Source organism: Hyalella azteca, unplaced genomic scaffold, assembly GCF_000764305.2.
Source record: "Hyalella azteca isolate HAZT.00-mixed unplaced genomic scaffold, Hazt_2.0.2 contig502, whole genome shotgun sequence".
Lineage (NCBI taxonomy): Eukaryota > Metazoa > Arthropoda > Malacostraca > Amphipoda > Hyalellidae > Hyalella > Hyalella azteca.
The window spans coordinates 192,620-207,600 of NW_025930849.1; the positions used below are offsets into that span (position 1 = coordinate 192,620).

Consider the following 14,981-nt stretch of genomic DNA (forward strand, 5'->3'; position numbering starts at 1 on the left):
ATTTTATGAAATGACATGTTTGCGAAGTGCAAACCGCGATTTTTTAATCAAACAAAAATTTATGACATTCGAGCCGCGAGATTTCATACCTACTGAAATTATATGATATTAGAGCCGCGATATTTCAGACAAAAATAGGACTTTTCCAGACTAGGTCTACAGATGATAAGTTAAAGTTACATAATGATGAAGCCAAGGTTTCAAGGAAAATAATATGGCCTTAATGAGAAAATGATAATAATAGTGATAATTTTTAACCTAAATCTAAATTTAAAACTTGGCTGCCCGGCCTGGCGCCAGCCCACACCCCACAGATCACAGACAACATTATGACATAGGTCTACCTACTCTAACTCTGCTGTCTGCCTAGCCTACAGTCCTACCTACTCTATAGCGTAGGTATATATAGGACTCTGACAAAAATGAACTTAAGTATAGAAAACTATCGGCATTGGCAGCTTTGCCACACAGGCCCACACTATGCCCCTTGCAAAATATACTCGCGTCTCGCGGTATATATAGATCATGTATAGTACAAGATAAAGTAATCCGCGATATACAGATGATTATTTACCACTCAACTTTACACAATCAATTGCGAATGGGCGACAGACGATAATTGCTAGAGATGTTTACTCGATGAACGCAGCTGACTCTTTCCTCCAAACGTCAACAATGTGTTGACAGACATCAATCTCTAAAAGCCAGAACATTCGGATTTTTACACGCATTTTCCTTTGCTAATTTTTTCGCGGACGGACGGCCGGTTCTTGTCCTGCTGAGTGCTGTTTACAGTCGTGTTGTGCGCTTCGATACCGTACCGTAGTCCGTAGGTGACAACCGTAGGGCGTAGATGAGTCGTTATTCGTCGTCCGTTGCTGATGCACGAAGAGGTGTGGTGTGCAGCTGTGCTTTGTACCTAGTCCTTTGCTTTTGCTGCTTTGCAAAATTTATGTCCGAGAACAACCAATTTTGATCATCACGATAAACAACAACAACCCAATATTGCCAATAACAGTTTCCAACGTGGACGTGGTTGTTGTTTAATCTATCTACTAGTTCAAATAGTTTGAAATACAAAGCTCTTGGTACCTGATTCTTTAAGAGCTTTCAAACTGAGTGATAGGATGAAGCCCATCTGTTGTTTCAAATTGTAGTGTGGGCTCTGTCACGGTGTCACCCACTCACTGAATCTGGAACGTGAAGTACCTAACCACAAGCAAAATCTATTTGTTCTGTAGAATTTCATGAAACCTGAAGTTCAAACTGATAGTTGTAAAATAATTTACAATCATCATGAAACATTAAACACATAGTGGCAAAGCAGAGAGTTTTTTAGACTCTTCCTCAAGTCCATTTTTGAGTCCTATAAGTAGACCAGTAAAGTATCTTGGATACCAGAATAAGCCAGAATTATCATACATAAGAAATCTGTTGAAATCTTGAGTAAATGAGGAAATTAAAAATGAACTGTTCTAAAAAATCACTGGTTTGCCACTATGATAAAACATTAATAGGTAATTTCTTTCTGTGCAGTTTTCACCAAGAGTCCAAGACCTTAGACCAACCCCAATGGGGCCCGCCGGCCCGGGGGTTTAGAGTCTCCTTCAATTTCGAATTTAAGTCATATAAGTAGACAAGCAAAGTGGTATAATCCATGGTCAGGAAGGTGCAGCATGTACGCCGGAGGTTCGTTTTCGGATGTACGCCAGTACGCCAGGAAAGAAAGTTGCCAATATGCTTGCTAAAAACGGAAGTGTAACCCTCACCAATGCTGCATGATCGACACAGGCACATGTACTTTACGATTGATGCCTGGCGATCGTCACAAACACACGTGCTTTACGATCTATACACCTTTCCGCGAAAGGGTTAGATTAGGTTAGGTTAGGTTTGGTTAGAATTCTTCCGCAAGCTGGTACCGAAAGGAGGGGGAGCAGGGGGTAAGCATGGAGGTTTAGCCTCCAGAAGAACGGAGAGGCTGGAGAGGTAGCAGTGTACTGATAGCACTGTGGCGCAGGGCGTTCTTTATCGAAAGTGGTGAAGGGGCTAGGCTGCATGGAATAGAAATACTTTGGGGTTTAGCGTGTGGGTTACGACCATTGTTTTGGCGGCTTGCAGCTCATTGGCTTGCTGGTTTACATCCATGAAGGGATTTAGTCCCTGTGGCTTTCAGCAAGTAATCATGTTGGCTAATTTGCTCTGCAGCATGCTTGCGCACGGGGAGAAGTATGAAAATTATGCTGGTATTGGGCAATGCTGGGCTATTTCAGTCGTCCCGTAGGGTGTAGATGAGTCGTTATTCGGTGTCCGTTGCTGATGCACAAAGGGGTGTGGTGTGCAGCTGTGCTTTGTAGTCCTTTGCTTTTGCTGCTTTGCAAAATTTATGTCCGAGAACAACCAATTTTGGTTGCTGTTTAATCTATCTACTAGTTCAAATAGTTTGAACTTTGAAATACAAAGCTCTTGGTACTTGATTCTTTAAGAGCTTTCAAACTGAGTGATAGGATGAAGCCCATCTGTATGATCTGGCTTGTTTCAAATTGTAGTGTGGGCTCTGTCACCCACTCACTGAAACTGGAACTGTCCCCCACTCACTGAACTGGAAGTAACCACTAACCACAAGCAAAATCTATTTGTTCTGTTACAGAAGTGGCAAAGCAGAGAGTTTTTTAGACTCTCTTTCAAGTTCGATTTCAAGTCCTATAAGTAAACCAGAGAAGTATCATGGATACCAGCATCACCATACATAAGATATTGGCTTAAATCTTGGGTAAATGAGAAAATTAAAAAGGAACTGATTCTGAAAAATCACTGGTTTGCCACTAATACTATGCTGTAGAATTTCATGAAACCTGGAGTTCAAACTGATAGTTGTAAAGTAATTTACAATCATCATGAAACATTAATAGGTAATTTCTTTCTGTGCAGTTTTCACCAACCGGTCCAACCCCAATGGGGGCTGGGCCGCCTGTCGAGTCCCATAGTGGCAAAGCAGACTGCAGTCTTGCAGAGTGTTTTTTAGAGTCTCCTTCAATTTCAATTTTAAGTCATATAAGTAGACCAGCAAAGTATGTACCTATAATCATTTAATTATAATGGATACCACTACCAGCTCCAGCATCATCATACATAAGATATGGTATTGAATATTGATTCTTGAGTAAATCAGAAGATTAAAAATGAACTGATTCTAAAAAGTCACTGGTTTACCAGTGACTTTTCAGTGACCCGATTCTATGCTGGCGACAGGCTGCAGACGGGGGCAGTAATGGCAGGCTGCGGACTGTTGCAGCAGCGGACAGGGGCCCTTGGACTTGGAGGCTTGCTGCTGCATGAGTGCATGTTAGGATTATTAGGCAATTTCTGGGCCTTCCTTCAGGCCCAGAAATTATACCGTCAAACAGGGTAAAAAGGGACAGTTTTGAGCGTTTTTTGGTAATAACTTCTTACCATGAAACATTTCAGAAACAAGTTTAGGCTCATTTTATAGCTCTTTGCGAGGGCTATCGAATGGCATCTTAAAAAAAATTATATATGCTATTTGTAAGGTGCCAGACTCAAAATAAAACCATCCTGAATTACCCCTGGGAGCAGTATAATCTGGGACTGTGACACTTGAAATAAAACTGAATTTTAAAGTATTTTAAACATGCAGAGTGTACTTGCCTATTACAAGCAGTACTCCAAAGTCCTCCTCTTCTTTTTAGATGTAATGTAATGATGAGAAGCTCAACAAGCTTCTTTAGGGAGTGACCATTGCATTGAGTGATCTGGATGTTAGGAGTTCTGCCTAACATCCAGGGCCAGGCTGTTCTGCTCCTTAAGAAGATTTTATTTAAATTTGAATTTAAATTTTTGCCTAATTTTAAAATTTAAGTGAAAATCTTGGTGACTAACCATATATATCTTAACTGTGGCCTTTGCTAATAGAGGATCTGCTGTAAATGTGTTTTAGGGTTGTCCCTGTTTACCCCAAGGGTTGTCCCTAATTACCCCAGGGTGGTGTCCCTTATTACCCCGTCGCGCCAAAATGGCTGCCATTTTTTTTTTAATGAGATAGTCGAATTCCGTCAATTGCGTTGGCGATTTTTTAGAGATAGTAAATGTTTGATTTGTTGACTAGCTTTATACATAATAGAGAGTAAAAATGCTGAAGTTTATGCCAAGATTTTTAGTTTTGCAATATTTTGATTAGTTTAGCTGCTACAACATTTCTGCAAAAATGTGGGATGCGTGTCCCGATTTACCCCACCTGTCCCTTTTTACCCTGTTTGACAGCAGGTAAAAACATTTAGCAGGTGATTTTCTAGAATTTGAATGATAAAAACTATCTAGAAAAATAGATAGTTTTTCTTTTACACTATTTCTATTGAAGGCCAGCAACCTTAGTGCAGCTGGCAAAGTTATAACTGTAGGTATTGCTGTAGGATGTTACCCTACAGCTCTCCATGACATTTCTCCAGGCCCAGATGCTTGAGGTGTCAAGTATGCAGTAAATGTATCTTTAGAATGATAAAAACTATCTAGAAAAATAGATAGTTTTTCATTTGAACTATTTCTATTGAAGGCCAGCAACCTTAGTGCAGCTGGCAAAGTTATAACTGTAGGTATTGCTGTAGGATGTTACCCTACAGCTCTCCATGACATTTCTCCAGGCCCAGATGCTTGAGGTGTCAAGTATGCAGTAAATGTATCTTTCTACTTTTCAGGTTGATTGAATCTTCTTGTGCTGGCTTTTCTGTGTTCATTGTCACTTAATCATGTATAGGTACCTCAAATTTGTAGCGGATATTTTTCCTTTTGAGTTCATCATTCAACATTTGTGAATACAAGAAGACCTGCTAGGTCAGCCGCTAAGCTTCTGTGTCCAAAAGCCACCTGTGCAAGCTGGCTGCTTGCAAGGATAGAATGATTAGTAGCCAGTCTTATCACTTATGAAGTGGGAGCACCATATTGAAGCTACTCAAGGCTCAATCCTCTTATATACAGATTCCTTTACAGGATCATGCTGCTTGATAGAAATATTATAGAAATATGTTTGTATGAAATATGTTTGATAGAAATATGTTTGTATGTCAATTGAATTAAAATCTCTTGCATTCATTTTGCATAATTACAACAATACTTTGACTCTCAAGTTCTGTGTGTCTCTAAGTTAACAAGAGTTGTGAGTCCAAGTCATCACCAAAATATCAGTGATATTTAAAGTTTTTTAGTTTAAAAATATTAATCTAAGACTTATTTTAATTTTATTTCATACATTTCAAACTTGGTTTGTTAACTCAGGATTTTTTTTTTTCATCGAAATTGTTAATGAAACATTTCCTCCTATTCTTGGCTGTAAGGTGTCAAGCAATTATTCACTGCTGATGATGCAGCAGAATTTATTTATCTAAGCCAAAACTTTTTCAGGCATTAACTTCTCATTGATTTTTATGTGAATTGCGAGCATGTCTACAATGGAGGTGGACGAGGAACCTGTTGTGGAAAAGTCTGATGAGATTCCTTCCCAGCAAAATGAAATGAAAGGTTTGTTCTTTACTCACGTTTATGCCTAGTTCTAACTGTCAGGTCTAAAATAATTGCATAAAATAGTTCCTGATGGCCCTTATGAACATGTCCAGTAATTATATATGTCTTGTCCAAGAATCTAGTAATCTATAATTTTGCACAGAGGTTTAATTTTATCTTACTGATGTGGTTTGATAATTTATTTTCTGTGAACAGATGAGAGTAACAGTGGCCGCAGTGTGATGGCTGGAGGTATTCCTGGCAGTGTGTCCGTCTCTTTACATCCTCTGGTGCTGCTCAATGTTTCTGATCATTGGACCAGACAGCGAGCTCAGCAGTCCCAGGCTAAAGATGTTTCTCAATGCTCACAAGGTAGCCATTTTCCTGTTGAATTATCAAGCTCCCAAGAGGCATTAATGCTTATTTTGATATTTTTAATTTGACTCAAATTATTTTTATATAATTTTATTAGTGCTTTAAAATAGTTTTAACAATGTTTAAATCTTAATATAGGTAGTGTTCTCTGAAAAAAGACTTTAATTCTCTTTTGACGTTACAGTTTATGGAGCCATCATTGGCAAGCAGACTGGTAGAGAGGTCGAGATTATGAACTCCTTTGAGCTACAGTATGAAGTGGTTGATGGCTTGGTGGTTTTATCTAAAGAATATTATAGTCTCAAAGAAGAACAATGTAAGTACTGTCTACATGGTATCAAATTATTGAGCTGATGGGAATAGCGAGTGCATAGATTGTGAATTTATATTACAAATTACAAAATCTACAATGAGATTATGATAGGTTTGTTATCAAATCAATAACTTGCGTTAAAATTTGAACTTATTTCCTTGAGCTATTAATGGAAATCGATTTTTTTCCATTCGTTATTAAATATATTATTCTCTCTCCAGACAAGCAGGTGTTCAGTGACATGGACCTCTTAGGCTGGTACACCACAGGCGGCGAGGCCAACGAGAAAGACGTCAATGTTCATAAGCAGGTAACCTGCGTGATCCCTGTTCTTGTAGCGCTAATTGCACAATATGCATTTAGTTGCTATTATACTCCGTGTAATAAAAAAATTAATTATATCAATCATTCATTGAAATGTCTACGATATAATTGAAACTTTGAGGAGTACTGTGAATCGGCCGAGCTATTTTCATAAAACTTGCTGCCTGCATGTTTACTTTCTATTGAAGGTTTCTATATGCTTATAATGTATTCTTAGGTTTTAAATTTGTCGTGTATTAAAAAAAATTTACATGATCTATTTTCAGGTTTGTGAATTAGTTGAGGGGCCGCTGCTCCTGAAGCTGGACCCTTCAGGAGCTCGTGCTGGGGAACTTGGCGTTAGTGTGTTCGAGAGCGTCGTGGTGGGGGCAGGTACGACGGACTTGATGCTGGTGCAGCTCACCTACACCCTCGCCACAGAGGAGGCCGAACGCGTCGGTGTTGACCACGTCGCAAGGATGGCATCACAACAGAGTGGACAGCAGAGTAATGGTGACTATTTCTATGCTCTCACAGAATCTTGAGTGCAATTTTTGTGCTGGAGTGACATAACAAATTAAATTCTCATCAATTATGTTAGCTGGAATGTTGAGATATTTATTAGTGGCTCCAGCAAAATGGCCGTGAGGAAAATTTTTATCGGTATAAGGCATTGACCTTTCCAGTGGAACTTGTCCTACTTAAATTGAGCTGTAGTAGATTCGCAAGTTAAGTAACCTTATCACATGCAGATTTCTCGTAACTTATAACTTGAATAACTTCACCGTTATGTACATATCATCAGTACCCGTTAGATTATGTTGCACTGTGCAGTGTCGGATAACTTGCACGCGCAGTGCTCAGCTGTGCGCATGCTATTATCGCGCATCCAAGTGGTGCTGTCGTATGTGGAGGCTGTAGAACGTGGCGAGCTTCCACTCGACCAACAGCTCATGCGACAGATCCGTTCCCTCACACACCGTCTACCTCTTCTTGATAATGAGACTTTCAATGAACACTTCTTCACGGTGAGTTGTGATGCTAATCTCGTTTGTTGTTTAGGAAGAGCAGCTTTTGCTTTTAGCTTGCGTTGAAATGAACTTCGTCTTGAGGGAAGCAGAAGCACAATAGCTAAAGTAATTTTGTTTATTAAATTCGAACGGGGTTGATTCAATTTCCCGTTGCATTGTGTATTAGGAACTGTTTTAACATTATCACTATATGAATACTGCAATTAACGTGCAATCATTGAATTTAGCTGAAATGTGTTGCCTAATGCTATTCGGCAATGTCGATTTGGATCATGTTAGGTTACATGCCGGCATGGTAGATTGGATTCGATCTTAAATCTCATCCGTTCGTCAAGGCCGTTTAGTGATTACTTTTTTATTTTGCCTAGATCACGAATTGAAGACGTGCATATTTCACATTTCGCTATTATAAATAAAAGTCTAAATATTTCAGGAAAAATAAAAAATATTTCGATTACTTGATGAATTTAAGATGGATTTCATTGTAACACAATTTGAAAATTTTTGAACTAAGACTGTAACGATTGTTCGTCCTTCAACAGCAAAGTAACGACGTGGCCCTGCTGGCGTATTTGGGAGCCATCACGAAGTCGTGCAATTCCTGCAACAGGTTCCTGAACCGTTTCAACCTCTTGCACGAACGCCTTTCTCTTGGCCGCAAGATGCGGGGCTTGTTCTTCTAATCTTAACAAGTAGTACATAGAACTGTTCATAGGTTTACCAATAAATGAGTAATGAAAAGCTCTTGTTGCTTTCCCTCTTTTTTTCATATTTTAATAAGGTCAAGCGTTTTAATTATGGTGCTAAGTCCGACATATCATGTGTGGAAGTACTGAACAATCTTGGACGATAATCCGAAAAGTTAGCTGATATTTATTCAAGCAAACACTTCGAAATTTAACTTTATGCCAGCTAAAATAAATCCTGTGACTATCAAGAAGTTGGCTGTGGTTCTGCCTGTGGAGAAGCAGATGTGGGCGGCAGCAGCTCCTGGATGAGGTTGGTCATCTCTTGCATCTCCTCCTCACTGAAGCGCTCTTCAACTTCTTCTAGTATCTGCAACATTATCAACTTAGCCTCGAAATTTTAATGAAAGATGTATTATCACTCCTAATATTCCATTGGAAATTGTTAATAAAAAATCAAATCAGTTAATATACATAATTAATAATCACATAATTGGAGCTTGAAGAACTTCAGTTACATATTATTCAGTAAGTTATAAACTAAATGGATGCGGTCAAACTCGAATGTTCTACATCAGTCACTATTATTGCGTGCAAATTTTTCTAGTAGAAGTAAACTAGACTGCCCAGTTTGCTCATCTGTGAAATAATTAGAAAATTAAAAAGCATTCAACTACGATTAATACTCACAAGCTGAAGCTCGACTATAGATGTAGGGCGCAAATTTAAGATCTGAAGCTTTTCAATTTTGGTTATTTTTAGAGAACGTGTTGCTATGAGAAAATTTCTAATAACTTCGGGGCTCTGGCTGGAACAAGCAGTCCCTTGCAAGTATTTTTCGACCTGAAATGATAGAAGCAATATGTATTTCATCGCAAGACGAAACTCTGGATTACCGTATCACAATTCAGAACATTTTAGGCTAGAATTAAAATATGTTCAGATGAATGAATAGCAATGAAACTGCGATAATGTGATCGTTGCCACCGCCTATTGAAGTTGCAGTAAAACTAACTATAAATTTGACCATTAGTAATGAAGCCAAGTCCCTCCTAACGCACAATGCATTATCATTTGTAAGGTGTAATTAAGCCTTGATCGTACCTAACATTTGATCCAAATATGGAATCCTTTTAACCTAATAAGGAAAAGGTCTTGAGTGGCCAGCCCACTGAAATTGTCGAGAAAATACACACTTCACTATCTCGTTAAGACATTCAACAGAAACAATGACTTGTATAAGAGGTCGCATCCACGGTGTAGCGGTAAAATTATGCAGCATTTGAAGCCTTCAGAGTTTCTGCCAGTGGGCCCTACGGCACGTAGACGATTAAAACAATAAAAAAAAATAACTCAGGCCGGAAAGATATATTAATAAGTAGGAAAATTTCAAAACTAGGTACAATTCAGATGGATTAAAAAGCCAATTATAACTTAAGACTAGCATGATAAATTCAATGATGCTTGACACAATCATGGTAAAGAAGATCGGTTTACGTCTAGAATGCGGCTGTACCGAAGACAGGTCTGCGTGTATATATTAATCTTCAGTAGCGTTTGGAAAAGTGCGGCGGCTTGTATACTGACACGCACAACACTCCTACGCGACCACTAGATTGCCCGCTACAACGGCTGCCAGCACGAGAGACACAAGGTAAATGTCAGGGCCTCCTACCTGCCAACATTTCAGACTCACATTGATATATTACGCGCTATGTTGTACAACAAAAGAAAAAGTGCTAACAGAAATTATAAGAACTTACATCGTAGGTGATGTTGGCAAGATTGGTGCGTAATTTGCTGACTGACTTCTTACTGCCCTCACTGTCTTGGGCGCTGCGAACTTCATGCAGCACTTCCAGCACTTCGTAATTACTCAACAACGCTACGTTGCTGTTCAGTCTGCACAAATTAGAGTCAATAGGTCATCCTAACAAAATCTGCAGATGAAATTTCTACAGTGCCCTCAAGTTTATCGCAAATGTAGCAAATATTCTTAAGAGGGCTTGTCAGGTTACGAAAAACATGCACAAAACTTAAATGAAACTTTGAGACAGAGCGGTAAAGCATTTTCAAAAAAGATTCATGCAACCGATTCACTAATTTATAAGATAAATATCATCATTTCTACATGCCCATAGGTGATATTGTCAAAATAACACTCCAAGGTCCTCACACTTCCATTCCAGCGATGAAGGTTGCTGTGCAGACGAAGACCAAACACCGTCACACCTATAAATTTCCTAGAATATCTTGATACTTTAAACGCGCTATATGTAAGAATGAAATTAACAATTTTTAAGATTGAATCAAGAGGAAAACAAGCCGACCTGGAAAGTATATAACTTTGTTAGCAACTGGCAGCCTTATTTTTGCTGGATTTGAAATAGGTACCAACGAGAGCTCACATATGATGATCCGAGTTCTTAGGATAAAGCTGACACTGAACCTCCATCTTATGTGTAAGAGGTGCAATAAAACCAGCCGCACAAGCTAACAAGGACTTCGAAAATAATCATACAGGAACTATTTTATCACGCCCACACAGAAACAAACACAAATAACAACTTTAAATACGAGTTAAAAGTTTACAGAATTGCACCTATCCAATAAATTAAACACGTCCGGCTATTTTAGTTCTGTGAGTGCATTCACAAGTTCAGAGGCGGTCATGTGAAATGAGGCAGAGTAGAGAGACAAAGTAGAGACGGGAACGATGCACGGCAATAAGTATCATCACATCTCCAACCTCGAAACAGCAAACATTAGACCACATACAAATAACGCATTCAATAAATAATGGCGATCAAACGACCGACTTTAACTATAATATGACAAGTATATCATTCAACTCCTCCCTCACACAACTTCTCAGAAATCTTGTGACACCACCAAAACAAAATATCACGAGCGTCTACCTACATCAAATATCCAAAAATCGACTGCTAATAAAGAGGCTATTCTATATCGTATTAAACGATTCAATAATCACATTATCCCAGAGCCAACACATCCATGGATTTGGCTGCTGTCTTCAAATATTCTGGCTACAAGGCCCTCAAAAGTCCTAGGATCAACAGAAGTAATATTGTTTACAACTCATCCTTTGTTTCGACAAGACTACCAGCACTGCTGTCATGCGTAAGGTGCTTGAATGCCAGTAAAGCTACGTTCTTGGCTGCAATTGCACTCATTTCCATAGCACTTCCGAGCCACTCAATAGCATTGAGGTAGTACAGGCCAGGTTCAAGTTCAAACTCGGTGAAATGGGGTTCAGAAATGTTGTAGTGAGGAAACGCCCGCCAGTCAAAGACTTTAGATTCATATATTTCATCAAAAAGCAAGTTTAGTTGCTCTTCTGTGACATGTGCCGGAGAGAAAACTTTGAAAACATCAGGCATATGAGCATCTGAGCACTTCTCCACGTTCACGTCTTTTAGCAGGCCGACCGCGTTATAGAACAAATCAGGATTGACTGGGAATATTTCATCAAGAGAATCGTCTTTGGAGAGTCCAAAAGTTTCTTTGCGAAGCTTCCCTCGTACAAGCGTAGCCACAATTCTCTCGTAGCGTCCTGGGAAGTTATAGTTGTGAGTAACGTTATGGAACTTGATGTCAGTTTTGTCGTGGGTGAGTGGAGCAGCTACGATGACGGCGTCATAGGGCTGAGATCGGACGTCTGCTTGCACGTGGGCAGAGCTGTAAATATCGTTGCGGCCCTCCCGTTGTAAGCTGTCACTTGCTTCTGTGGCTTCCACTGAATCAACCTGTATACAACATTCATTTGTGAACATTTCATTTCACTAACAACTATTGTAATTATTTCCCCTCTTAAGGTTATTTAAAGAACTCATAGTAAAGAATTCAAAATATACTGTAAATTTGACCCAACACCGATTCCCAAATCTAATAAAAATCTATCAATATCGATATTACAGGATATTAAATTACAATATAATGAGAAAATCCTACATATATGCATTTAAACAAATCATTACAAATCAGAAGAACAAGGAATAATACCGTACCTGAAAAAGTGATAAAGGCAAAGAACGGCTGATGACAGTGACGTCAGTAACATGGCGGCGCAAGAGGCTGGCTCGAGCTTTGCCCAGCAGCAGCTCCGGTACCTGCTTGTTGCCGCCCTTTACGCTCCACAAGTCAGGGCTGGCTGCTGCCACTGAAATTGCTCCTGCAAAATACTTCTTTTATGATGTACTGAAACTATCATTGCCAAGTGAAAAAATTTCAGTGCCAAATTTTCTTAAGCACTTGAAATTTTCTTTCAACTTGACTAATTTTATTTGGAAAATTACAAGCTACACTTCATACTTCAACTTCTTCAAAAACTTTTACAATAGCCTTCAAATACAAAGAGTAATATTTTTTAAAGTTAAGTACTCATCAAAAAGCACCCGAATAAAATGAACTCACCCACAAATGCATGCACATCTGGAGTCTGTCCATAGTTAGCAAGAGTGACAGCCATGACAACCTCGTCTATGATGGCCTGGGAGATGCCTAACTGAAGGAGATGTTCTCGGGTGCTCATGTGCAGCATGGCAGGGAAGCTGGGACTCATAGCTTCCAGTAACTGCTCACCATTAGTAAACGCTTGTCCTTTCTTCTGAAGCTTGTAGATTCTGTGCACATAATTTGAATTAAAGTTCTCACAATAAAAACAAATTCATAGATACTTCGGATTAAAAAATGAAAAAAATTGTTATAGAACACAACACTCCCCACATTCAAAGCACATTTGGGTGGACAAAATTTGAATAGAGTTGACTAATCAAATGGAATGTGTAACTTGAAAATAAATTAGGAAAACATCAAGATCATTCAATTACTTAATTGCATGTCAACTTTGAACTCAAATTAAAAAAAAATTAAACAAGATTCATCTGATTTTCAATAAAAATGCCTCGAGTTTCAGTCGCATCTGAGCTTAAAAAATGTTTTTAATGCAACTAAAATCATCTATCAAACATGAACCTCGAATTAATGATGAAAATATTTTTCAGCAGCTTAAAATGATCATGAGATGAGTTTATTTATTTTTTTCTACCTCTCATTACTTCCTTTAGAAACGTCATTTCCAGTTTCAATAGCTAGCTAATTTTTAATTGAAGCATATAAACTGGTTATAATTGTAATGTTAATTACCAATGAACGTGCTGGACTCAAAACATATCCATTGAGAATATGATCATATTACTTGGCATTTTCTTTGCTAACACTTCTTTCAAAAATATACAAGCATTTTATATCACAAATGGAAAACAATAGAGCAAAAAAAGCTTGCCTGTTGAATTGATCAAGCATTTGCTGGTTGGCAGCACGGAGAGTGTAAATACTCCAGCCATAACGCCAGAAGAGTTTAGCCAGCGTCACCACTTGCCAGGAGCTGTCACGGAACACAAATGATGATCCATCAAAGAGGCCAGCAAGGCTGGGACACTCCATCCTTTTTTCCAACCCTGTCAATTGTAACAAGGAAATTAATTCATTTAAATTACCAGAAATAAACAAAATTTGAAAATCTCACCAACAGTATAAGCAAAATGTTAAATGTTAATAGTCTATCATCAAAATCACTCATAATGAATAATATTTTTTAATAAACTAGACTACCAAATTTTGTTTATCATAAAAGTTTAATATATTATGGTACTAGGCTGGGGTACAAGGATGGGGAACTGCCTGCTTATGAGCAGCATGCTTAAGCATTGGCTGAAGACCTACGGCACTATATAGAAGCCATATTAAATTTTGAACTTGATTTACAGTGCTCCTAATGAGACAAGGAAGTGCTGAGCTACCTAAAGTTTTGATGAAATCTCCCATGTAGGCATTGGATGGGTGGATGACGCTGCCACCCATCTCATAATAGCTGCCTCCAAGGTCAGTAGTGGCCAGACGTCCACCAACATAACCGCTCTCATACACGTCAATAAGAGCATTGCCACCTGTGAGCTCTTGCAAAAAATAAGCAGCAGCAGCTCCTCCCACGCCTCCACCAATTATTGCTGAAAAGGACCTCAATTGTAAGATATTGTGGGGGGTCAGCCCCTCTAAAGTTCAACGGTCTGGCCGTTAAAGCACCATCACATGAAACCATTATTGACAATTAAGAGTATAATTAAAGGAAGGCAGAAGCTCCATTTCATTTTCTTTTTTTTTTCTTTTTTCCATAGGAGTAGGTACACCGCATATAGGTATGTAACAAATGAACAAAAAGATCAAAGGAATGACAAGAAAAAAGATTGCCTTGCCCATACAAGCTAAACAGTTTTGGGGCAACAATTGAACAGGCAAGGAAGGCAGTACATGACTTTATTAAATGATAATGGGAAAATGACAAGCAAATGCAATGTTAACAAATTCATAATATTACCTATACTAGCTACCCATAAAAACTTCAGACAGTAGGTCACAGAAGAAATAACTTAACAAAAGCAAAATCAACATTACACTGATTAAAACCAGATAATTCTAAAAACATGTCACAACAATGAAAACCTAATTAATAACAACATCAAATTAATATTGAGCTGGTATAAAAGCATGAAATTTTGTTTTCCAAAAGAATTTAGAGCAATCTTTTAGAAATCATCCAGCAACTTGTTAAATTAATGTACCTATAGAAAATTGAAAACTGTAGCGTGTTTTTCTATTTCCAAGCAAACAGACAGTAAATTAAAGCATTTGCCTCCTGAGATTATGAGAATGGTGCGAAAAAAGAGGGACAAAGGCAGA

The 14,981-nt window shown here is 38.5% G+C and overlaps 3 protein-coding genes across 3 annotated transcripts; 1 reads left to right on the top strand and 2 right to left on the bottom strand.

The window, feature by feature from the left end:
- The first annotated feature begins 5,291 nt into the window (after positions 1 to 5,291).
- On the top strand, positions 5,292 to 8,279 carry LOC108678708 (COP9 signalosome complex subunit 6). Its single transcript, XM_018167168.2, has 7 exons — positions 5,292 to 5,532; positions 5,731 to 5,886; positions 6,074 to 6,205; positions 6,424 to 6,512; positions 6,793 to 7,018; positions 7,340 to 7,533; positions 8,079 to 8,279. The coding sequence occupies exons 1-7, from the start codon at positions 5,454 to 5,456 to the stop codon at positions 8,217 to 8,219; spliced, it is 1,017 nt and encodes a 338-aa protein (XP_018022657.1). The 5' UTR covers positions 5,292 to 5,453; the 3' UTR covers positions 8,220 to 8,279.
- On the bottom strand, positions 7,990 to 11,291 carry LOC108678710 (DNA-directed RNA polymerase III subunit RPC9). The gene is made up of 4 exons (XM_018167171.2): positions 10,399 to 11,291; positions 9,986 to 10,124; positions 8,913 to 9,065; positions 7,990 to 8,592 (listed from the first exon to the last, which is right to left on the bottom strand). The coding sequence occupies exons 1-4, from the start codon at positions 10,404 to 10,406 to the stop codon at positions 8,470 to 8,472; spliced, it is 423 nt and encodes a 140-aa protein (XP_018022660.1). The 5' UTR covers positions 10,407 to 11,291; the 3' UTR covers positions 7,990 to 8,469.
- LOC108678704 (prenylcysteine oxidase 1) lies at positions 10,710 to 14,296 on the bottom strand (the record flags this gene model as incomplete). The annotated part of the gene is made up of 5 exons (XM_018167163.2): positions 10,710 to 11,989; positions 12,251 to 12,414; positions 12,657 to 12,865; positions 13,528 to 13,702; positions 14,045 to 14,296. Coding segments are annotated over 5 exons (1,475 nt in total), but the record flags the coding sequence as incomplete, so codon positions are not given.
- Between the last annotated feature and the right edge of the window lie 685 nt (positions 14,297 to 14,981).

Excerpts from the sequence above, each read along its gene's own strand:
- LOC108678708 (XM_018167168.2), top strand. The coding sequence starts at position 5,454 with ATGTCTACAATGGAGGTGGACGAGGAACCTGTTGTGGAAAAGTCTGAT. Across the intron at positions 5,533-5,730 it reads CCAGCAAAATGAAATGAAAG|ATGAGAGTAACAGTGGCCGC; the intron begins GTTTGTTCTTTA and ends TTCTGTGAACAG. Across the intron at positions 5,887-6,073 it reads TGTTTCTCAATGCTCACAAG|TTTATGGAGCCATCATTGGC; the intron begins GTAGCCATTTTC and ends TTGACGTTACAG.
- LOC108678710 (XM_018167171.2), bottom strand. Across the intron at positions 9,066-9,985 it reads TTGCCAACATCACCTACGAT|GTCGAAAAATACTTGCAAGG; the intron begins GTAAGTTCTTAT and ends CTATCATTTCAG. Across the intron at positions 8,593-8,912 it reads CTATAGTCGAGCTTCAGCTT|ATACTAGAAGAAGTTGAAGA; the intron begins GTGAGTATTAAT and ends ATAATGTTGCAG.